Here is a 25,786-nt window from a genome sequence, read left to right as displayed (position 1 = left end):
GCTTTGAATTCACTGGAATGGGGATGTTTTCTGCATTTCATACATTTCCTATCAGTATATGCAGTTTGCATGGTAAATGTGCCCGATGTTTGCTAGTATTTGCAGTGGTACCACCAGGTGGCAGTAAAACAACATCAGATCAGAGGTCCAGCTCTGTTTTTTTTGCTCTCCTTTTAAAGGCAAAATACTGTTCTCTAACTGCAAGTTTACCCTCTGAAAAAATACATTTTAAACTTTGCAATAGCTGTATTGAAAGTCTTACCAAAGCATATCAGGGCACACAAGGAGAATGATGATACATTTAGGACATATAAACGAAAAAATGAAGGCTGTCAGTCAATTAAGATAAATTATCATGATTTCATAATATTTTTTTTAAATGTTTTAGTCTCTTATGCTCACCAAGGTTGTGTTTATTTGATACACATAGGGTAAAAACAGTACTATTGCAAAATACTATTCCAATTTAAATTAAATGTTTTCTATTTTAAAATGCAATTTATTCCTGTAATGTCAAATCAGCCATTACTCCAGTCTTCAGTGTCACATGATCTTTCAGAAATCATTCTAATATGCTGATTTGGTGCTCAAGAAACCTTTCTTATTATCAGTTGTGCTGCTTAATATTTTTGTGGAAACATGATCAATTTTTTCAGGATTCTTTGATTTAATAGGACATTCAAAAGAGTAGCATTTACTTTTTAAATATGAATTGCAACATTAATGGTGTCCTTGCTGTTACTTTAATGGTCAGTTTAATGCATCCTTTACGAGAAAAAATATTTGCTGTCCGGTAGTGTAGGTTTAGCACACTGTACACAAAATCAATGTGCCATGTAATTGGCTTTGTCAATACAAATATTATATTTTCTAATAATAAACCTTATTTAATCTTTTGAACAATATTTGGTGGGATATGTTGTTTTGGAGATTTTTTTTCCTTTGTTGTAAAGTAAGCCTCTGCTGTGAAATGCAATAAAATTCTCCATCAAGGTAAGAAATGTGCAGTCACCTTGATTTTGAGAAAAAGCTGGTATAGCTGAAATTATTTATGCATACCATACTGTAGATATAGAGAACTGCAGGATAATCATAATGCAGTGACCCTCACTGATTTATGCGGATGTGGCTGGCCAGTGGATTGTTGCATTGGATGCGTATACATGTAAAGTTTTAATCTGCGCAAATATTACTGCGACTTTGGCAAATTAAGGATTAACATGGTCATTCCTCATGGCAAAAGATGCTGGTTGAGCAGCGTCTGACGGCACATTCATTTTATTTCCAAAATCACTCTGCACTGCTGTGTTCTGACAGTAAGATCATTGTCATCAGTCAAACAGTTTCTCTCCTGACTTTCAGGCTTTTCCGACATTAAAGTGCAGAGTTTTTCCAGCAAAACACCATGTGCCTTTTTGATGCATTTGTTTGCGCTGACGAGAAGCTGTAATTGCAACAGCTGCTCACTGTATTGAATGTTTGATTGTAATTAATGGATAATATTGTGGACCTTCAGCATCCACATATGGTGTGCTTGAAATGAATATTTTCGAATTGATTCATCATTTCAGTGGATTGGAGAAAATGGTATGGCAGTTTTTGTGGCAAAACACTTTATTTGAGCTTAGAAACAACTACCTCTGTGCTTTTGAAGGAATAGTTCACCCAAAAATGAAAATACTGTCATTTACTCACGCTCAAGTTGTTCCAAACCTGTATGAATTTCTTTCTTCTGCTGAACACAAAAGATATTTTGAAGAATATGGGTAACCAAACAGTTGATGGCTTCTATAGTAAGGAAAAAAAAACTATAGAAGTCAAAGGCCCATTTCTTATTATTATCAATGTTAATCCTTTTTTTATAGATTTGTTTAAATAGAATCTTTACTGAATATTACGATATATGTTCAAAATCCATTGGCTTTAAGGACATTTTGGAAACCAAATGAATGCAAGTAGCAAAATGATCAATTATTGGCATCGCCTATAGTGCAATTATTGGCCTAGCTGAAATTTCGGTTTGTAAGTAGTTTTAGTAGTATGTTTTAAAAAATCAACTTAATTTTTCATTGATTATATGTACTGAACTTGCTTTTAACATCAAGCTTGTCCTAAAAAGGTATACAAAATGAAACACTGCATTGTGAATTTAGCTATTCTGAGAAATTGGCCCTCTATAGGTAAACTCAAGAGGCTTGGGTAACATCTAGAGAGGGGATGCCCTAAAAGAGAAACTCAAGACACGGTCGAATAGCCTCAAGGTCACAATGCCATCTCCTCTGATTTCTCCTCTGCTTTATTACAGAACATTTGCCGAAGCTTCAACCCAGAGCCTATTCTGCTGCCAGGTAAGAGACCTTGTTTGAAACACCTGTGTTTTATATTTGGACACACAGATTAAAGCAGAGACATATCCAGGTTTTAGGTCATTATTTCTGTCTCTATCCTCCTTTGATGTTGTGTGGTTTATTATAGACAGACACGAATTCAATGTGTCACTTACTCTTGCTTGATGATGCTCTATTTGTTGTGATCAAAGTCAAACATTGGATGCAAAGGACATGCCTTTCAGAACCGCCTGCCACTTTCATTTGTTTTCTGCCCAGCTCCTTCAGATTGTAAGTGGTCGGGCATCTACACTAATGTCTTATGTTCAGTGCACTGATGCTGGTAGAATACACAGAAACATTAGGGCTATGAAATATTAAAGTCCGGTCAGCAGGGGTCCCCAGGGCCCGATACAGGCAGGCCATTAAGAGAGAGATAATGAGGTCCACCGGCTTGCTCATGTTCAGGGTTGGTTCTGGATTGTTAGCACTTACTCTCTTATTTTTGTCTCGTTCCTCAGCTCCAGCCTTCAGCACCCTGGGAAAGTTCATTTCGTGTTCAATGTTGTGGAGGTCCCTGCATGTTCTGAGCATCCAGCGAGGACGGGGTTGTGCACAGGCTGGCTGGTTGATCACGTCTCCTCAATCTTGCAGCCCCTTGGGACGGTACCGGCTTCAGAGTGTCTAGGCACATCAGCCCTGCCGAAGGTTAGCACTGTAGGCATTACACATTAGCAAACCCCTTCACCTACAAATTAGCTTTTCACAGTCCCTGGGAGGATTTGGGCTGAATTGGGTTGTTTGATTGAGGTAAAAGCTGGGCAGAAATAAGCTCTGGAGAAAGTGTGCTGATCCTTGCAGCAGAATACAACAACGCCAACAACATATAAAAGCTTTTGATTTAGATGCTATCTACAAAATATATGATACTGGGTTTGTTAAGGTTAAATAGATGCTGTGTGAGGAGGATTACAGAGTATAGGCATTCCATCACCGCCTAGAATTGATTAGATCTAAATGTCATGTCCAGGTACATGTCAGACCTCGCCCCAGCAGCACCTTCCACTTACCATCCGACCCCTCTGTTCCTGTAGTGATGGTGGGCCCTGGAACAGGTGTGGCCCCCTTCATTGGATTTCTTCAACAAAGGTACATCCAGAAGGTTTATCATAATGCTTTTTTCCACCCTTTCGTTTTTCTGATATATTGTAGAGCAGTGTGAAATGCTATACAACATTTTTGCACGGATTCCAAAATTTGGGCTGATATGGTGTTCATATAATGGCAATATTATAATCTATCTGGATGAATTGACGTGTTGTAAATCCATCAGGTCCGATTCTCTGAAATGCGTTGCAAACTAACATGGCGGCGCCCATCGTGCGTTATAGATCAGCTGACACAATCATTTTAAAGAATTATAATAATAATAAGGTGATACATTCTAAAATAATGGTCGCCTTAAACTCTGGATGGTCAGCTAGAATATTTTAAACTTACGTGTGAAAGGATACTATGACAAAGATATTTCTTCTTCTGAAAAATTATGGCAAACTGATTTTTTCATGAATTTATGTCTTGACCTGAAGAAGGACAGACACAGGTAATCACACACGCTCAGTTTCCCTGTCTGCTCTGTGTGTGTGTGTGTGTTTGGCTCAGACACCGAGAGCAGACAGAGGTGACAGAGGCAGCGAATCAGGTTCATTGTATTAAATCCTTTAGCCAATGTTCCTCCACAGGATATTTCTTTAGAACAGGATGTGACTGCAGTGCTAAAGTTTGATGTCATCGTATGTTTTACGTCATCAAATTGGGATCGGTTAATGAGATTAGACAAATTTTGTGACTACAGAGTCATAGAATGTGATTACCGGCCGATACTGATCTGCAGCCAATCAATCAGAGCATCTCTATTGTCAAGTGTATTTATATAGCACTTTATACAATAGTTTGCTTTAAAGCAAGACGTTTTACAGTATTAAACATGAAAAAAACCGCGTCAATGTCACTTTCAAGGAACTTCAGTTTCAACTGTAAAGCAGCTCTGCAGTAAGTTCATGTTTTAACTCATGTCTGACCTTGACGGACTGGAACCAGAGGTGATTTTACACGTCAAAGAAGGTGGAGCCCCAGATTACATAATCATTATGGACCAAGAGTCATTTCTGTGAAGTTCACTTTGGTGAGCTGTTTCGAACTCCCAAAATGATCTTTTTTTTTTTAAATGACATCACGCCAGTTCTCTATTCAATTTTGCTTTAACTATATTAATAAATTATGCTATTTTGATAAAATATTACGCAATGCAGCTGTTTTCAACATTGTATAATAATCAGAAATGTTAATTGAGCACCAAATCAGCATATTAGAATGCTTTCTGACGGATCATGTGACACTGGAGTAATGATGTTAAGCAAAATAGTGAACAGACTGAGTTTTCATTACATTAGGTCTTAAAATAATCAATTAATTTGTACCTTTTACACATTGCAAAGACACAAACATAGCTGTCAGTACAAAAATAAAAGTCTTTTATTTGAGGAAGCACTCCATGCTCCACAGAGCAGTAAGTGTTACAAAACAACCTTTTATCACACATCTTCAGGTTTTAAAAGAGGAAGGAAGTTTCGTAGTATTGATCCTCAAGTGTAAAAGTAACATAAAAACACCTCTAGGGTAATGATAAATCTAAAAAGATTGAAGGAGGAAGAGAAAGTGTAAATGTGCTATTGACCTGCTTCCTGCCACATTATCTGTGATGCCTAATAGTGTTTCTGAAGACCCTGGTGTTACAATAAAGAAGGGCATAAATTCAGGATTTGGCTGTAAAGGTGTCTTGTGGCGGCCTGTCATCTCAGCGTGTGTGATTTATACTCTGTGCCAGGGGCCCATGAAGAGTGACACACCAGGACTACATATGAATGAAGCCGTCTGCCCTGGTGCAGGGACGGTTGGTGATGTGATGCCTGCTGTGTGTGCACACGAATAGTTTGTAAATGACACAAGGGTCACAGGTAATCACAGGGGCTAGTGTCCGAGCCGAACGCGGTTGATGAATGTTTCAGACATGTCTGGGGGATGGTGAGAGTGGGATGAGACATTAATGATGAATGACAAAAGTTGTCCACATCACCTTCCAAAACGTCAAGGTCGAGGCAGTCATGCAGCAGAGTGTGTTTGGTTTGGCCCCAAGCCATGGACCAATAACAGATTACAGATTCGTTTTTTTAAATTTTATATTTTTTAATTTTTTATTAATATTTTTTTTAAATATATTTGTGCATTTAATGTATAATAATAATAATAATAATATTAGTAGTAGTGGTAGTAGTAAGAGTATTTTCTCTTTTCATGCATTAATTATTAGTATTAATGTTATTCATAGTTGTAGTATTTTCTGTATAGTAATAATAAAAGTAGCATAATTATTTTTTATTATTACACTATAAACCCAAATAAGTTGGCAAGACACTTTTTTTTTTGAGGCAATAAGTTACCTCAAATTGTTCAAGTTAAGAAATTGAATGTAAGCTAATTTATACATTTCACTTAAAATATCATGTAATCTCAAATTTTTAGTAGTGGAAACTTGACTAGCAATTCAAAAAATGCCACCATGCTAATTGGTTACACAATGCTTTGGTAGCCCTAGCATAGCACTTGCTGAATGAGGACAGAAATATAATACATTTAACATATATCTGTTCTTAAACTAAGCTCATACTGCACTCGTCACCATGATGGTAACATAACAGAAATTCTTCTAAACTAGCATAAACATTAAACGCTACTAAATCTCCCACTTAATGTTAATCTTGCACTAAAAACATGATATAACACTTAATTTTGGCATTTACTGTCCCCTTTGAGTGCCGTGGCAAAGCATGCTGGGAAATAGAAATCCCAGCCCAGTTTTGATTAAATTTAAGTTTGTCTAAATTAAAAGAAACAAGTTCATAAAACTCAAAACAATTAAACAATTCAGATTACTTGAAATGTGTCAGTTTTGAGAACTCAAAAGAAAAATAAAGTTCTAAATGCTTATAAAAGTAATTTTTTTTTAACTAATTTGTTTAATTTGAGTTGGCTCTACTCAAACCAATTCATTATTTTGAGCGTACTGTTTGATTACTGGACGAAACTACAGCAAATTTAAAGCTAATTATGATTTTGTGATGCATTGGAACCAAGAATCACAACATGTATATTACAATCTGTATTCATCTTCATTCATTTCAATGTATCCCTACATATTAGGGAAGAATATTACCTCCAGTTCAGCTCTCATATTCAGTGTGTGTCAAACTGAAATCATTGGTCACTGAACTGTCTGTTAACAAAATGTTTTGTTCTATAACAGTTATTACATAAGTAATAACCTTCTCAGTTGAAAGATAATGATATGGCAGTAATTTACACATTTCCATTCTCAAGCACAAAAGCATTTCCTTCGACACAAGCATTTGCAATTGTGCAAGAATATGAGACCGATTACATTACACCTGGACATGCAGGTTTACCATCAATGCGTGCTGTCGAACTTTGTTTCCATGCGGTTCTTAACTTGAGATTCTCCTAAATACAGCTACACCTAATGCCAGCTTTCAATTAAAGATAACAATCACCATTCTGTCAGCAGGACATTGTTTGTGTCACAAAGCTCAGCGTTTCCTCTTTAGGAGCAAACAGCATGGGATGCTTCGATTTTCCTCATCTGTAAATCAATGGCAGCAGACAGACAGCCGGAAATGTATTGTGCTGTGGAGAATGAGTGAGACTGGGTAAGAATCTCACAAAAGGTCAAAGCCAATTCATCGGTTTGCAGGCTGAGCTTTAGGAGGAAAGGATTTGACATCTACAGAAATAATTTAACAAAACTATAAGACTGCCTTCAAAACAAAAATAAAGCATATTTTCAAACAACCTTGCAAATGCCCCTTTCACACGTCACGCCTCCCCCAACTCAAACATCACAAACACAGCTCCGACGGCTAGGGTTGCCACCTTCAGTGTGGCAAAATAAGGGACAACCATTCACGACACCCAAACAAAAAACAAAACACAAAAACAATTGACCTATCGGTAAGCCCCGCCCCCCTTAGTTACTGTTGCTAACTCGGACAAACAAACGGAGTTGCTATATCTTACAATGACAGCTGTCAGTGTGAAAACCTTATCCCAAGATGTTTTTGGACACAGAATGTAGCGTATACCCCGTCCGAATGATGGCCAAACTTTACTGATGGTTTATGAAGTTTATTATGTCCTTTTTCACTCCAAAAAAAACATTGTAAGAGCTGAACAAACAAAGCATAAGAAGTGCGCATTAACGTCTCATTCACAAACTATCTCTCTCCGTTGCATTACCATTAACATACACAGCAAATTACATAAAAACACTAACATAACATTAACATTAACAGTAAACAAACATATACAGACCGTATGCCTTTTCGAGGGTGCAGTTAATAATTGGTAAACTTTGTATCTGCAAAACAACTCCGATAAACTGCGTGTGAGCTCTTCCTTTCACTTGCCGTAGACTATAATACCCATCAAAATAGGAGTCCTCCTTATAAGACAGATAATGTAGACCTTAAACATATCTAAAATTAAATTAATTTACATATAACAAGTTTAATATGGAGAGGCACTGAAATGTAGACCTTTGTGTTTTTGACCTACAGTGTTACATGACATGAGAACAGTTAGTTATTTCGGTTTGTATGTTAGAAGGGACTTTATTTTTTATTTCTAAAGAACTCTTTAGTAGCCTATTTGGTGCACTTTAAAGGGATAGTTCACCCAAAAAATGAAAATTCTGTCATCATTTACTCAACCTCAAGTTGTTCCAAACCTGTGTTTGTTTCTTTGTTCTGCTGAACACAAAAGAAGATATTTTGAAGAAAGTTTGTACCCAGGCTGCTTTGGGGCACCATTGACTTCCATGGTAGGAATGTATGTTCCTATGTGTTCAACATAACAAAGCCATTTATACAGGTTTGAAACAACTTAAGGGTGAGTAAATGATGACAATTTTCATTTTTGGGTGCATTGTCCCTTTAAGCAGTAATTCTGAACCAGTAATCACTTTTTTGACAATTCTGAAATTCAAAAATGTTAGATTTTTTTAAATGAATTTACTTATTTGGCTTTTATTTGTCCCATTTTTATCTAAATATATATATTTTTAAATGTCATAAACTTTATATGACAGCGCATGTTCTCGAGACTGTCACTATGGTAACAAAGCTGCTAAAATGCAAACAATGCAAATGAGCTTCTGTACTACTTATTGTGAAATAGATTTTTAAAAAAATATTTGCTATTAGTATTCTCCACACTGCACAATCCTTATGTGTTTATTCAACTATGGGCTGACCTATGTAAAATACGGGACAAATTGCGTCCCGTATTGATTTGAAACGGGACGCGTCATTTTGCCTGTAAATACAGGACGATTCTGTATTTCACGGGACAGGTGGGAACCCTACCGACGGCGTTTATAAAGGCATGTCTCAACAGGTAAAAGTAGGCTACGTTCAATAAAAGGTCCAACACATACTTTTAGCTGTACTATGCATCATAAGTAAGCAGTTGATTAGATTAAACCGTGTCCGTTTACAATAAACCCGCATGAATTATGCGCAAATTATGGTAGCAATCAGCGAAATGTTTGTTCTGAACACAATAAGCATTTTTAAAATGTATACAATGATGTGACATTGTTCTTCTCACTTTACAGCAATCGAGCATTAAAAGGAAATAAAAAAAATGTAAAGGCATTAACAAATTGCTACAACAGACCATGAATAACCCCAAAAGCTTGATTTTCCTTGCAATAATTTCAGATGTGTAAAATAACATTGTAGTAATATATGTATATATTATGCAACATACATTGCCTAAATCAAAATAATTCAATAAAATTAACATGGAGTAATAATATTTCAGTCATTTGGATGGATAACAAATATTGTATTTACCTGCTTTAGAAACATTCCATTCTAATCAGGATTAGAAGTGAAAAGGGGAGACAATTACATTTTAAAGCTTTCATGTAAAAAAAAACCTGGAAAGTGATATGGGTTGCCTTTTTCTATATTGTTGCAGTGGAATACAAAAGAAAAAACAGATAATTACATTTTTTTGTTTATTTAAAGGGATAGTTCACCCAAAAATGTTAAATTTGTCATAATTTACTCACCCTCATGTTGTGCCAAACCTGTATGAGTTTCTTTCTTCTGTTGAACATAAAAGAAGATATTTGAAAGAATGTTGGTAAACAAACAGTTAATGGTAGCCATTGACTTCCATAGTAGGCATGACCAAAACAGTTTGAGATCCACTAGTCTATAGAGTGTAACAGTCAGGTTTTGAGGGTAAAAACTCACATTCAAACTCACATAGGAAATTGATTTTTAACAATAATTTATAAACCTTTAAAGAGAGATCTACTGTGAGCTACAAGGCTGTTAATCCATGGTATTTGCTTCTGCTAAAGCTGTCAGTCCACATTATTTCAGCTTATTTTTAAAGTAATCATGTTTAACAGTGGAATTTCTGGTGAAAAACTACATAACCTATGATGCTGTACAGAAAGTTACACCAATCATAGTCGAAAAAATCAACACTCTCCAAAATAGCTCTTTAGTTTCGTCCACCCCCCAAAAGCATTGCAAATGACGTAATCGAGTCGATCTCCTTACGGTCTCAAAATACTGAAATGTTGTATAGATATGCATATTTTGCTATATACAGTATCTAAAATATATGGTTTTTATACATATAATCAATGTTCTTAAATGGGCAGTTTTATATTCCTCCATAGTTTTTAATTTGATTATGCTGTTTGTGATGCTTCATGGGATTGTAGTTCTTTCCCTCACGTTCCCTCCCTTTGTCCGATTCACTTTTTTTGCTTCAATGAAAAATTTTTAGTGTTGTGATTCACCTCGCAATATTATAAAATGCATTTTAACAGTAAGAACACACTAAAAACAGTGATGGAAGACAACTTCAAAGGCTCTCCATCACAGGGGTAATAAACCCAAGAATGACATACTAATAGTCAGTCAATGAACAATAAAGAGTTAAGAGAATGCATTTTAATGTAAAAAAACCTTACATACTTCACCTTAAAAGGACATGATTTTTTTAAATCACTTTTTTTATTGTGAAGATTTATTTATAAACAGGTATGATTTAAAACATTAATCTCAATTCAATATGTCCCGTAATTATTTAAGAAAATCTGTATAATAAGTGTACTTAGAATATACATTATCATCCCTTAAATGTCAACCTAGTCTTGTCTGAACTTGTTCGTTCGTCTTTGGCTCAATCTTCACGATATTATTTCCCAGACGTAGTTTTAGTACTGAGGTCAAAGTCCACTTGCCTTGCGTTCGCAGATTTGAAGTGTTTCCCCCTATAGCAGTGACTTTCTTCTGGCATGTTCTGCAGGCAGAGTGACCATCTTCGATTAAGTTTCCCTCAGGACTTTTGTAAAAGCCAAAATATGACCACACCTCAGATTTGGTCCTTTTAGAAGGCTGAAAAATCTCCCGGTGCTGTCACTGCCTTCTGCCATTTCTTCTCATTCAAAAAACAATGTTGCGCACTGCGCCTGCACCAGCCCGACGCTGGCTGGATAGGATTTACAGAGAGTTTTCGAATTCGTGATAATCAAACGCGGTTTTAATTATAATTATATTATTATATAATATATAATTCAATTTTAAACTATATTACTAACCCTTAGTACATTTTATCGTGAAACCGGTAATCGTTCCATCCCTACTGCATAGCAACGCACTAAATGTCCACAGAAGAGTGTAGCAATTGGTTAGCAACACTCTGGCAACCCCCCAGAACACTGTAGCAACCACATAGCAACACACTAAATGTCCACAGAACACTGTAGCAACTGCATAGCAACGCACAAAATGTCCTCAGAACAGTGTAACAATTGGTTAGCAACATTCTAGCAACCATCTAGAACACTGTAGCAACTGCATAGCAACGCACTAAATGTCCTCAGAACACTGTAGCAATTGGTTAGCAACACTCTGGCAACCATTCAGAACACTGTAGCAACTGCAAAGCAACGCATAAATGTTCACAGAACACTGTAGCAATTTGTTAGCAGCACTTTGGCAACCATCCAGAATAGCAATGCACCAAATAAATATAACTTGGAACACCTTAGTGGTTGTTTGGGGTGATTGTCAGGACAACATTCCACCATCCTGGCAATCACCCCAAACACCCTATCACAGAGTTCACTCGCATGATCTGTAGAAAAAGTCAAACGTTAAATGTTATAAAGGGGCATAAAATACTTTTGCACATCCATTTCTTTGTTCGTACTGCTATCACGTATGTCCCTTGCCTTCACAATGCAGCGCATAATCTCAGAGGAGAGTGAGGAGGAGGATTACATTGTATGATTTATAAAGGTGAATGTTCAGAGCAGGCCACTGACTCACTTTCATTGTATGAAAAGGTACCAGCTATTGTGTTAGCTCCTATTCTACCCAACTGCAGGCTGTAATTTTTTTGGGGATGTGGATATGTCGTCTTCGATGTCGCAGTATAGGTGATTTGTATTCAGGATGGGAGCTGGTCTGCATGGTGTTACAAAATGGAATCCAGGTTTTTCATATTGGTACCGGCCCCTCTGGGGCAGCATAAAGCCCCACTAAAGCTAGTTTATTGAAGCCCATTTCCAGATTGGATATTGAACTCCCAGATGCTAATGGCTCTGCTGTGGACCCTCTGTTTGTTCAAATGCCAAACTCAGTTGAGCCAAGCTTTGAGCAGGTGGGCGTGACCAAAAGAAGCATCCAAAACTTTAACCCTCACAAAATATAATTTCCTGCAGAGTGGGACAGCAGAGAAATGGATGTGACAGGCTGTGTTTGGTTATGTTTATTTCAATTTCAAATCAAAACGATGCATAAAGTGATTAATCTCAATGAAAAACATTACCCATGTATTGTCTGTTTCATTTACCCTTTAATTAGTGGCTGTAATTTTTTGTGTAACACTGAGAAAGTATTTTAGGAAGTCTATGAAATTCAAGGGTCAGTTAACAGAGCCAGTTGCCTTTTTGGTAGTTTATTTGCTCTATAATTTGTTTGTGAATATCATTTTTGTCAGATTTTGTTGCTGATTTTGTGTGGACGCCACATCATTTTGTGGAATAGTGTAAAGTCACAATTTTGAGGAATAACTACAACACTGAGGTATTAAGTCGTGATTTTGAGAAAGTTGCAAATGTGAGAAATAATCATGATGGAAGTGTAAAGTAATGATTTTGACAAATAATCACAACTGTGAGGTATAAAGTTACGATTTTAAGAAATAGTCGCATATGTGCGGTAGAAAATTGCAATTAGGGCTGTCACTAACGATTATTTTGGTAATCGAGTAATCTGTCGATTATTTTGTTTAGTAATAAACAAACCTAAACAAACAATAGCCTTTAAAATTACTTAAAATACAACAAGGCAATAATAATTGGTTCAAATAAAGTATCAAAAGCAAGTAATCATATGCTTTTATTGAACAACACTGTAATATAAATAATATAAACAATACACTTATGTACATTACATATTTTAACAAATGCCTGCAGAGGACGACATAACATAGAAACATATTGATGTATTCTGCTGTTGGCATAGGTTTATAAACAATTTACTTTACAAATCTATTGAAATGGCGCACATTGCGTTCCCAGATGAATGTTATAAGCCAACCAAACTCTCAGCATAAGCAGAGATGGAGCTCCACAAATGTAAATGATAACAGTTTGTGTGAATGGAGCCGATCACGATTTTGAGAGATGATCGCAATTGCGAGGAGTCGCAACTGAGAGATATAAAAGTTACAATTTTCAGTAATAGTCACAGTTGTGAGGTATAAAGTTGTGATTTTGATAGTCACAAATGTGAGGTATAAATGTGCAATTTTCGCAATTGTAAGGCATAAATTCACAATTGTGAGAAATTGTAAGAAAGGTATATTTTGGTCTTTTATGCATTCAAGTACTTGAGTACTTGCCTACCAAGATGATTGCTAAGTACAACTGACTTGCTTCAAGGGACGTGATTTATGTGCAACTAATTTATAGCCATCATTTTGTTTATTAATGTCACGCAACTCATAAAACATCCATATACCTGGAGTATAAAAAGATGCATGTTTTATTTCATTAACATCAGTCGGTAAACAAACCATTAGTATTCTATTGCCTCTATATACCACTTAATTAAATATAAATGCATCACAATAACAACTGTCTGACAGCACGACTCAAAAGTGAGTGTTTTGCTCTGCTTGCCAGTTGTTCATTTCATGTGATGGGTCACTGAAGCAAGGACATGAAATGAGAAAGAGCAGATTGTAGATGTTTGAAGAGAAGCTCTGTTCTGTTTTCCTGTGGTCATCTTGTCCACACTATGGCTCATTAGTATTCTAATCGCAATTAAACTGTACGTTCAGCAGATGGGGAGAGCTTAGTGTCTGAAACTCTGCTCACTGCAGTGTTTCGAGTGATATCAGCATGATGGAGGGCATCTCACCCTGAAAGTCCTTTGGGGGTTTCAACATTCCACTTTTTTAATTTCTCTGGAAGTTTCAGACCATGTGTTCTATTTCTGAATGCTTTATTTAGGTTGGCTGAGATGGCTAAAGGCATAGACACAGTGGAGTTCGCTCCTGGTCTGTGTAATGCGTCTCTAACAGATCTCTTCCTCTATTATCATGTTGGAGTAAAGATGCAGTGGAGTAGACAGTGTGCTGTTTTTTTTTCTTTCCAGGGCCCGAAGACTGTTTAGATTGTGTTTGTGCTACACCTTCTCTTTTATATCTATGGAGAAGTCTGTCAACCTTTAGCAGGTGCAGTGTACAGATAGTGCCTGGTACCTGTATGTCACCTTAGTGTAGGGAATTCTGGGAACACAGCCAGATCTTTTGGTGGACTTGCTCTCAAAGAACCCATCCAGATAAATATCAAGGTCCTCTCTCTACAAAGAGTGATTTTGTGGTAACACAGCAGTTAAAAGAGTATTTAAAGGCCACATGCCACTTTATGGTTTCATAGTGAAACTGAATTGGATTAAATGTATATACATTTTGGAATTATATTTCCAAAATATACTGACTGTCTATGAATAATAAACATGTCAGTTTTTTTTTTAATGAATTTGAATAAATGTGGGTCTTTGCCATTATTAAGTAGTTTTATATATACAGGGAGTGCAGAATTATTAGGCACGTTGATTTTCTGATCATATTTTTTTTCCAGGCACATTTGACCAATTCCAAACCACAGTAATCCTAATAACTACTATTGATTTAGTATTTAATAATGTATAAGTGATATATAATTGTTCATGAAGGCTGGAAATGAAAATCACCTTATATTCAGGTGTGCAGAATTATTAGGCATGTTTTCTTTTACAGATAAATTGAGCCAAAAAAGAGATTTAACTCAGACTGAAAAGTCAAAAAGTATTAAATGCCCATGAGAAGGATGCAATACTAATGCAATACTAGACATTGCAGTTAAGGCATGACCATTGGACAGTGAAATGCTCGTTGGGTCAGCAGGATCTGACAAAAACAGGTGGTGAAGAAAAGACACCTGTTAACTGCAAAAGAATTAACAATTAAGGTGAAGAATTAAGGGTGAAACCATCAGGAACCCTTTAGTCTCCATCTGGCAGTACGTTTTGGGAGTTCATTTTTAGTCCATCTCTGCAAAACGGACTTCAGGATGGACTAAAATTGAAGAATTCATCTTCCAGAATCTGGCAGTACGTTTTGGGAGTTCATTTTTAGTCCATCTCTGCAAAACGGACTTCAGGATGGACTAAAATGAACTCCCAAAACGTACTGCCAGATTCTGGAAGATGAATTCTTCAAACAGTGGTACTAGAGGATGTGGTGCTGGTCCTTCAAGAGTCACTCTCAACCTATCTGTCCATAAAGCCTATAAAAAAACCTTCTTCATGTATTTTACACCACTTCAGCTTGTGATTCTTATCTAGTGGGGGTCATTTTTTAGGATTCTTTACCTAACTGAAGTCTCTGAGATCCTGACACCTTGCACTTCTGGAGACTCCAGGTAGGTTGCAGCTTTGGAAAATGGTGGCACTGGAGACTAAAGGGTTCCTGATGGTTTCACCCTTAATTCTTCACCTTAATTCTTAATTCTTTTGCAGTTAACAGGTGTCTTTTCTTCACCACCTGTTTTTGTCAGATCCTGCTGACCCAACGAGCATTTCACTGTCCAATGGTCATGCCTTAACTGCAATGTCTAGTATTGCATTAGTATTGCATCCTTCTCATGGGCATTTAATACTTTTTGACTTTTCAGTCTGAGTTAAATCTCTTTTTTAGCTCAATTTATCTGTAAAAGAAAACATGCCTAATAATTCTACACACCTGAATATAAGGTGATTTTCATTTCCAGCCTTCATGAACAATTATATATCACTTATACATTATTAAATACTAAATCAATAGTAGTTATTAGGATTACTGTGGTTTGGAATTGGTCAAATGTGCCTAGAAAAAAAATATGATCAGAAAATCAACGTGCCTAATAATTCTGCACTCCCTGTATATTGGCATGATGGGTTGCCATGAGATAATATAGGAGTTCATAAGAACACCATTTATTTGAAATAGAAATCTTCTGTAACATTCTAAATGTCTTTACTGTCACTTTTACACTGTCTATTCATCAAAGAAAAGTTTTTAGAAAAATATTAGGCAGCACAACAGTTTTCAACATTGATAATAATAAAAATGTTTCCAAATATTAGAATGATTTCTGAGGATCATGTGACACCGAAGACTTGACCTGAAAAATTATTTTTGGAATTGAAACGGCGCCTGAAACAAACTTGTTTGTGGCACTTATTCGAATCGAGAGAACTTTGAAACTGACTGCAGCGAGGAGCGTGCTCTTTTAAAACTGGGGGTTTTGGTCGGAGTGTTTTCTCTCACATCCAAATCACTCAAACGGTGACTGAGCTGGAACTGAACAAGCTGAAATAGTGCTTAAGAGTGAAGTGAGTGATTATAAATGCATTAAACAGAGAGTGTAAAATCCTGTCGATTCACTGTAATACATAATTTATTCCCAAATGTCAGTGTTTATTAAGGCTTTCAGACTGTGTATTCCTTGGTGGCAGTCAGCCTGATGGTTTTGGCCGTCAAGTGCTTGTTGGCGGGAGAAAAAAATAAACGAAATAACTGGTCAAATTTGGTTTGAAACATTATTGATTATTACAATTTTAATTTACAATGCAGTGTTGTTTAACTGTATAAGCTATACAGCAGAGTTTGAGTTTGAATTCTTTTGTGCACTTTTTCTTACAAATGTTCAGGTAATATGCTTTTTTTTAAGAATGCTTTTACTATATTTTTCGTCCGTTTTGGTTGTTATTGCTTATATATAAATGTTCACCTTTTATTAGCCTATTACTGTTTTTTGGGGGGGTTCCCGTTTTGACCTAGAGCTGTGTTGCCAAAAAGACCCAAATTGGGTTATTTTGACCTCACCATTTTTAGTGTATTGTAAAATTGAAACAATCCCAGGAATGCAGGCTACTGCATTTATTTATTTTTTTTTTTTACAGTAAATGGCTGTATAGTAATTTCACAGTATCAGTACCATAGAATTGCAGTAACATTTTTACAAAAAATACTGGAAAATACTGTATTTCATTTTTACGGTAATACGCTGTAAAGCAATTTCACAGTATTCAAAGAAATAGAATTACAGTAAATTGCTGGTGACTCTGCTGCCAGTATTTTACCGTTATTTTACTTAATAAATAAATGTTGCTTACAGTTTAAAAAGTGATTTTTCAGTTATAAAGAACAAACATAGATGGATTTAGAGCAGAGAGTGTTTTCCTCTAATTATTGTCGATACAGTAGTTTTATTATTATTATCATAAACACAATAGATAGTGGCAGATCTAATAGGCTTAATACATGACTTAATGCATGATTTCATATTTTGACACAAACCAGACCCCACCCAACTGTTTACATTCACTTATTTACATTAATAACTCACCAAGAGACATTTTAAATAAGAAGAACATTTGACCATTTGCACATATTACCGTGAGGCATGAACACATAAATATGCATGTGAGCATTAGAGAGCAGCCGCCTGTCAGTCAGACAGCCCTTGGCTACTGAATTGAGTCTGCACTCTGTATTACCAAACCGACAGAAAGGCTTATGTTGCTTTTTTTTTGTTTTTTGTATTGATTTGGAAAAAGAAGGTCATTTTAACATCCTTAATTTGTATTATTTTAGCCATTGGCCAGGTTTATAGACATCATCAACAAGTAATTTTAAATAGACCTTATTTTTAAGTGCTTAGTATAGTATTCAATGTTAGTTATAACACTTAATTTCACTGAGACATTATATTAAATTTTGCAAAACTGTTTTGACCTGACAGAGAGAAAGAACATGAGACGAACCAGGAAGCAATTTTCGGAGAGACATGGCTCTTTTTTGGATGCCGCCACAAAGACAAAGACTTTCTGTTCAGGTGAGTGTATTTGCAACGAAACACTGGAAACTTAATCTGTTGTCTGTCTTATTTTCCAGAATAAACATTAAAAAAGCCTTAATAAGATATAAATGTACATAAAGGGATGAAAATTCTGTCATCATTTACTCACCCTCAAGTTGTTCCAAACCTGTATGAATTTCTTTGCTCTGCTGAACACAAAAGAAAATATTTTGAAGAATAATGGTAATCAGACAGTTGATGGACCCCATTGACTTCCATAGTAGGGGAAAAAAATACAATGGAAGTCAATGGGGCCCCACAATTGTTTGGTTACAAACATTCTTCAAAATATCTTGTTTTGTGTTCATCAGAAGAAAGAAACCCGTACAGGTTTGGATCAACATGAGGGTGAGTAAATTATGACAGAATATATATATTTTTTGGGTGAACTATATATACGAGATATAAGCTAAAAATAAAACAGAAAAGCTAAGAAAAATTAATTTATTTTTAAGATATTCTCTAAAAAGCCTTATTTCTGAAGTGTTTTTGTTTTAAGTATGTTCAGATATTTTTAATCGGGAAAAAAAATGTATATACTGATTTAGAAAATGACTTTTCGCAGTGCAGACAGACACACAACAATTCTTCCTCCTTGCCCCCTTTGCAACCTGATCGTATGTTATCTCCATAACCTGAGAGTATTATTCACTCGATCTGCCAGCTTTACACAGGCTCTTGGCGTCTTGTCTTCTCTTGGTTGCTATCAGCCAGAGGCTCCTGTTGCACTGTCCTTGAGAGTAATGATTGGGAAAGCAATGAAATTAAAGTGCTCCCTCTGAGAGTATGGGCCATATGATACGAGACATTATATAAGATGATTGGGGTCTGGCTGTCCCATAGGCACACAGTCATAATTCACGCGCAAGGTCCTGAGTAATGACATTGGTGTCTGGATTGGTGAGTATTAAGTGTGTTGTGACCGAGGGGCGGCACACAACGTTGTATCAGTGTTTGGCTATACTTGACACAAGAGCTAATAAAAACAAGATTCAAAGTCAAGGTCCTGACACGCCATTTCAATCTATCTTTGCCTTCACTGGTCCCGAACATCAAAGGATTGTTTATTAACATTTCTTATTCACGTTTGAATGAATGAAACGCGTACTAGTTTCATTTATCATTTTCCCCCTCTGCATTGATTAAGCCAATCAATGAAATGAGTTTTGTGTTGTTCAGTGTAACACCCTCATTGTCTGCTATGCTTTAATGAGCAAAGTAGAAAGTGCCGGTGGCATTTGAGATGAGAAAGTGACTGAACCTGGCTTGCAAAACTCAACACTCACTGAAACACAAAAAGCAAACCGGCTAGCCATCAGGCAGCCTGCTAAAGAAAACAAGGCGTCTGCAATCAATTCTAATCAAACATGATACTTATATGAGTGTTAAAAGGGTGAAATCAGCTTCAATCATTGTTGTTGAAACAAAGAACACTTGTCTTAGCCCATCCATCACCAACGATTCTCTTTGTTTTTATGGATTTGGATTACAAAAGGAGGGGTAGTGGGTGGTTTATATTCTGGAAAAATGACAAAGGATCACTTAAGTCCTATTTTAAAAAAACATGATATCTGGGACCAGAAAGTTAGCTCGCCTGGACCAGTTTGGATGGATGTGGCTCCCAGATGGACCCCGTAAGCTCAAAAACCATGAAGAATGTACAATAAAAATACCTGATTGTTAATGACAAGTAGTTTCATAATTTAGATGCTGAATTCCTGGCTTTGCTTAGTTAACCTGGGGCCCGTTTCAGAAAGGAGGTTAAGTTTTCTGTTTCAGAATGCGAGGTATGTCAAACCCCAGAAAGCAGGGTAAGTCGAGCCAGTTTCTGAAAGAGAGGTAACTTATTCTCAGAGTGACCATGGTAACTTACTATGTGAACCTAACCTGGTCTGTAGCAGGTTTTCTTTCGTAAACTCAGTTTCTTTCGTTCTCCTCCCCATTTTTAAAGCATCAGTGGTGTTTAAATACTTAATTCATTCACTCACACTGCACAAATGCTTTTCTTACTGAGTATTTTTGTCTTATTTCAAGTACAAATATCTAAAAATTATCAATTCAATCTAAATCTAAAGTAAGCGCATTTTACTTAAAACAAGTAAAATTATCTTCCACTGGGATAAGAAAAACAATCCTTACGCAAACAGAAACGCGATTATTTTTCTTACCCCACAGATAATTAGCAAAATAAGAACAATGCACTTAAATTAGTCCCCCCCCCCAGGAAACAATACCTTGTCTTTTTTCTTATGTAGAAACTTCATCTTGATTTAAGAATCTTTAGATATTTTGACTGGAAACAAGAAGACAAAAATACAAAGTAAGAAAAGCATTCTTTGCAGTGCAGGTACATTCATTCATTGCGCATATTTCATCATGAGGACGCGGTCAAAGTGACAAAAAAATGGCATGTCCTTTTATACAGGATCCGACGTTCACTTGATACACCTCTAGACGTAACCTAATAATTTGAATTTCCTTTAGGATTTCCAGTGGTTGGATGCATATTTGATGACGTATTTGACATTGATGTATATTCCCAGCATCACACTTTCCGGAAACCGATTATTGTATGGAATGGAAGGATATCAGATGGATGGGTAGTCTGAGATATATGCTGTAACCACCACCACAGCTGTTTAATAAATACAAATTATTCACAATTTTATGCTCATCTTTATTTCCTACAAATACTTTATTCTTTTTCCTGTTGGATTTTAATATTCTTCCTCCATCTCCTCTTCATCTGTCAGTGGTGCTGGTGTTTGGCTGGCCTGAGTAGAAGTCAAATGGCAATTTCATTACCCTAATTAATAAATGTACCAGGTGGGATCATAGAACATTTAATTATGTGAAAATAGCATTAGACTATGTGGGAAAAGCTGCTGCACATTGAAATAGACACTGAATGATATTTATTTAATATGTCAAATGATTGTAAAGTCATGAAACCCTCACCCATGAACCTTTTATGCTTAAATCTTCACCTGATTCAATTATGTTTTTATACTTCATTTTTTGCAGCTGCCTGTGGGATGCCATGAAAATTAAACTTAATTAAAAATTAAACTTACATGTTGACCCAGAAGTATGCAGATGTCTTTTGTCAGGTGCTGTTGCCATGGTGAATCATAATTTCGGAGCTCCATTGATCATGGCTTTTCATAGCCGTGGTGTACGCGCTTACTCAATTCAGCTGTTCTGAAACCCAAAGCTCAGAGTTCAAGTTTAAACTCAGAGTTGGTTGAACCTCCTTATTGAAACGGGACCCTGCAGTAATCTTAAAGTTTGATGTATGAAGCAGCTTTCTTACAGAATATAAATAAATATATACAAAGTTTTTTTCTACAAAAATATGTTTCTTTGAACTTTCTATTCTTCAAAAAATCCTGAAAAAATATGACACTGAAGACTGGAGTAATGATGCTGAAAATTCAGCTTTGTCATCACCGGAATAAATAGCAAATTAAAATACATACAAAATTATCATTGTATATGTGTGTGGGAGTGTAGCAGAGGTGTGCTATTACATTTCTAAGGTCACTGCGAAGTTCTTTGCATTCAGATATTTGGAAACTCTGTTTAAGTGGTGGTCTTATTCAAAGTACGTGCCAATACTCAGGTTTTTGTGATCTATTTAAACAGCTATTTTCAGATGTGTGCAAACGCTTGCTTCATCCATCATCCATCTGTTTAAATTTCACTCAATCCTCCTGTTCTCTGTAGCTTTAGTTGAGATTTATAGTAGATACCTGAAAAGTTGTACAACAACTATTTTTTGCTATAGTTTTGCTAACGTATTTGTCCAATAAATTCGTTCGACGTAGCGAACATTAAACCCACGTGACTAATCGGCTGTTTCCGCTGATAGTGTTTTATTTACTATTGATTACTAGGTTACCAATACCACCGTCATCCGCTCGAACAACTTGATGGAAATGCACCTAACTCGCATTTTTTTTTTTTTTTTAAAGATTTGCTTCAAGTTTGGATGGAAACCCAGCTACTGACTCAATGATCTGGTCACAGTGGTTATGACTTGTGCACTACCAAGTCTTTTTAATGAACAAGTCCACATTTATGATACTTTCTCCTTTTGTGAAGAGTGAGTAAATAATGACACAATATAATTTTTTGGATGAACTGTTCCTTTAAGGCAATTTAAAAAAAAATCGAAGTGCTTGGCTTTGGCAAGTGAACATTCGAGGTAACAGACAAGCAGAGCAATCAATTGGAAAAGAGGCTCAAATCTTGAGCTTGACCCTATCCTTTAACTTCACATTTTTCCATCTCTCCTTTTTGTTGAAATGGCACCCAAACATTTATTCAGAGCTGAAATAAAAGCTGTTACAGAAACGATTTACAACAGCAGCCTTGAGGTTTTAAAAACTTTCTTGCCAGATGGATGAAGAAGATGAAAATTTGAGTTTCAAATGCAGCACACTAATGAGCTCCATTGTTGTTACTTAACCACGGCAAAATCTGAGAGAATCTAATTTGCCATTTGTACCATTTGTATGTTTTAATGCATAATTTTAGTTTAACCACCGCAAAAACAACCACTGACTGATGAAACACTGTAATAAGCACATTACTGCTTTTTTTTTTCCAGAGAGGAGTTGGAGAGATTTGTGCATAATGGAACCCTGAGCCATCTGATCGTGTGCTTCTCCAGAGATGAGCCCGATGCAGCGGGAACCGTTAACAGACCAACATATGTCCAGCATAACTTGCTTCTCCATGCTAAAAATGTTGCCGGCATCCTTCTTAAAGACAAAGGCTGTCTTTATGTCTGTGGGTGGGTACAAAATACCATTGTTCACAATTTATTATTGCGTACTGCCCCATTTTGTTCACCAGGAATGAAACAATATCTCACGTTTTACAGGGATGCCAAGAACATGGCAAAAGATGTGAATGACACATTACTGGAGATCATAGGAAATGAACTTCAACTCGATAAACTGGATGCTATGAAGATAGTAGCAGGACTTCGTGAGGAGAAGCGATATCTACAGGACATATGGAGCTAAGAGAGAATTCACCCTATACACAAACAAATAAAATCTTATTCACAGACAGATGTGCAAGCTACTTTTTGGCCGTTTCATTTCAAATCTGCACCACAGGTGCCATTGAGTGATAGCTGAACTTATTAACAAACTGCTTTTCAACTGCCTTAAGTCTCAAGGCTTTATAAAAGCTTTTAGAGAATAATCTGACGGGACAGGGAAACACACTTAGATCAGATATGTTTGGTCAAAACGTTTTAACTGTGCCTTTTATGCCATTATTAAAGAGGACTGTTTCATTCTTTGTGGACCGTTTGTGTTGGGTTTAGATACAGCTCTGGTCAAAAATGCATAATGCATCAGTATCAGAAGGCAGGAGGATGCTAGACACGAGAAACCAAAACATGACAGACTGAATGGAAAAACTGTCAGAAGCTGCCAAATCCAGGATCATCTGCAGCATTTCCGTTTTTCCCAATTTCAACTGTTTTTTTTTTTGTAAGATTAGAGAGTATAGAATCATCAATTTTCTTCCCGACAAACATTTTGCCATTTAGGATTGAAATTCATCTCAGGCATCCACAGCAATTATACCAGTCTACAGAGTCTGTGAATCTAATGTTGCAACCCAATATTTTGTTGAATCTGTCAAACATGTTAATTAATTGTCGATATCACAATATCTGTATTTAAGTACACACAAATAAAATGCATACGAAAAATGTGATGGAGTATTTGGGTATTTAACGTCACCATGAAATCAAATTTGACCATTCTTCTTCTTATTTTTTTACAGAATGTAAAAAAATAAGAAATGCTATGTGCAATGTGTTTTTTAAATAAATGATTTATCCCTGCACATCATTTATTTTTTACATTTTTTTTAATAAAAAAAAACGTTAACCTCCCCCAAAACGACATCTCTTCATGATGTGTCTCGGTGGAGGGTTGGGACTAAATATCCATAACCGACTGCAAACTGCCATTCAGATCTGCTTCCATTTAGGGGCCCTTTTAAAATGGAAAACTTTGAATGCGTTTTGGCCGTTTATTTACACGACAATGGCATTTTGGGGGCCTGAAAATGCAAACTTTTGAAAGCGATATCGTTATCGTCTCCGTGTAAATTACAAAAACGTGAATGTGTGAAAATGGTGATGCGTATGCGCTTTACGTGTTCAGTTTATAGGCACATCATTTTTCTTTACAAAATTGACATCGCCAACTACTGGCCGGGCAGGATAATACAGCTTTTTAAAATGTTTTGGAAGATCCGTATAAACGGGGAATGTTTTGATAACGTTGTCAATTGTACTAGAAAAAAACAAAGGACAAAAATGTGTTTTTAGTACTTACTTGTCGTGTTAACGTACCCTTAGAAATGCCCAACTTCCTATATGATCAAATACATTTTTGAAGGATGAAATCAAGCCCCGCCCTACATTTTTATTCCAGAAGCCTTTTCATGGGATATACGTCACAATAGGGAAGCAAAGACTATTGTAACTTCCGTTTCATGCTGACTTTAAAGGGATAGTTCACCCAAAAACGAAAATGTGATGTTTTTCTGCTTACCCCCAAGGCATCCAAGATGAAGGTGTCTTTATTTCTTCAGTAGAACACAATTAAGATTTTTAACTCCAACCGTTGCTGTCTGTCAGTCGTATAATGCATGTGAATAGGGTCCAATTCTATTAGAGTAAAAAAAACATGCACAGACAACTTCAAATTAAACCCTGCGGCTCGTGGCGACACATTGATGTCTTAAGTTCTGCGAGAAACCGAGCAGTATTTATGCTATTATTTCACCTATTATCAGACGAATGTCATCAGCTCTCCAGACCGTGTTAACTTCCTGCGAATAAGGTCAAAATCCCGGCGTGGTCATAGATATATACATAGATGCCTCATTAGTGCCTCGAATGAGGAATCTACGTATATAATTCTATGATCGTGCTGGTATTTTGACCTTACTCGCAGGAAGTTATGGCGGTCTGGAGAGCTGATGACATTCGTCTGATATGAGGTGAAATAATAGCATAAATACCATTCGGTTTCTCACAGAAACCGATCGTTTCGTGTCTTAAGCAGTGATGGGAATAACGGCGTTACAGATAAACGGCGTTACTAACGGAATAATTTTTTTCAGTAACAAGTAATCAAATGAATTACTGTTCCGCCCGTTACAACGCCGTTAGCGTTACTGAGGGAAAAAAAGCGGCGTTAGTCGCGTTACTATAATTGAGCTCACTGAAGCGCTTTTCATCCGAACAGGCTCTCTGTCAGTCGGACCTGCAACGTGTGTGTGTGTGTGTGTGGGTGTGTGCGCGTGCGCGTGCACCAGCCATGCGTGTTGGGGGTGGGTGCGGTGGTACACATAACTGATGATGATTGGTGGGTGGGAGACAAGGTTGAAGTTGATAGGTTGAGTTCACACCTATTTTTTTCACGGTCTATGGTTCACACACACACACACACACACACACACCAATGACGCACATGCATATTCACATAGCGATGGTCCAACGACTTCAAAGGTAGCTTTCGCAAACTGGAAGTTTAAGCGCTACTTTTCCCTCGTTGAGGTGAAAGGTAAGAATATTTATGTAACATGCAACTTATGCCCAGGAAGAAAGAGTCTCTCCACGCCGGTGGCAAGTGATTCTGAAGCGCCTCACATCATCATATGCCACAAAATTAGTGGCTAAAAACCCAGGTGAAAACGTGAGGTCCACTACCAAAGAAAAGTATAGTACTGATAATATTTACACAATATTTACACTATAGTAGGCCTACTGATAATATTTACAATAATGCATTGAATT

General features: G+C 36.5%; 1 protein-coding gene across 1 annotated transcript in view; it reads left to right on the top strand.

The window, feature by feature from the left end:
* The window catches only part of mtrr (5-methyltetrahydrofolate-homocysteine methyltransferase reductase), a 31,902-nt gene extending 8,083 nt beyond the window's left edge, over window positions 1-23,819 (top strand). The window contains exons 10-15 of the mRNA XM_079805773.1: window positions 2,306-2,348; window positions 2,849-3,035; window positions 3,358-3,476; window positions 17,833-17,925; window positions 22,562-22,747; window positions 22,838-23,819. Of these exons, the coding sequence (XP_079661899.1) occupies window positions 2,306-2,348; window positions 2,849-3,035; window positions 3,358-3,476; window positions 17,833-17,925; window positions 22,562-22,747; window positions 22,838-22,982 (773 nt within the window). The 3' untranslated portion in view covers window positions 22,983-23,819. The remainder of the gene's footprint in view (window positions 1-2,305; window positions 2,349-2,848; window positions 3,036-3,357; window positions 3,477-17,832; window positions 17,926-22,561; window positions 22,748-22,837) is intronic.
* The last annotated feature ends 1,967 nt before the right edge of the window (window positions 23,820-25,786 follow it).

The sequence above is a fragment of the Gobio gobio genome (assembly GCF_949357685.1).
Source record: "Gobio gobio genome assembly, chromosome: 23".
Classification (NCBI taxonomy): Eukaryota; Metazoa; Chordata; class Actinopteri; order Cypriniformes; family Gobionidae; genus Gobio; species Gobio gobio.
Note: the sequence above shows the minus strand (reverse complement) of the source record. Positions and strands in the feature narration are given on the sequence as shown.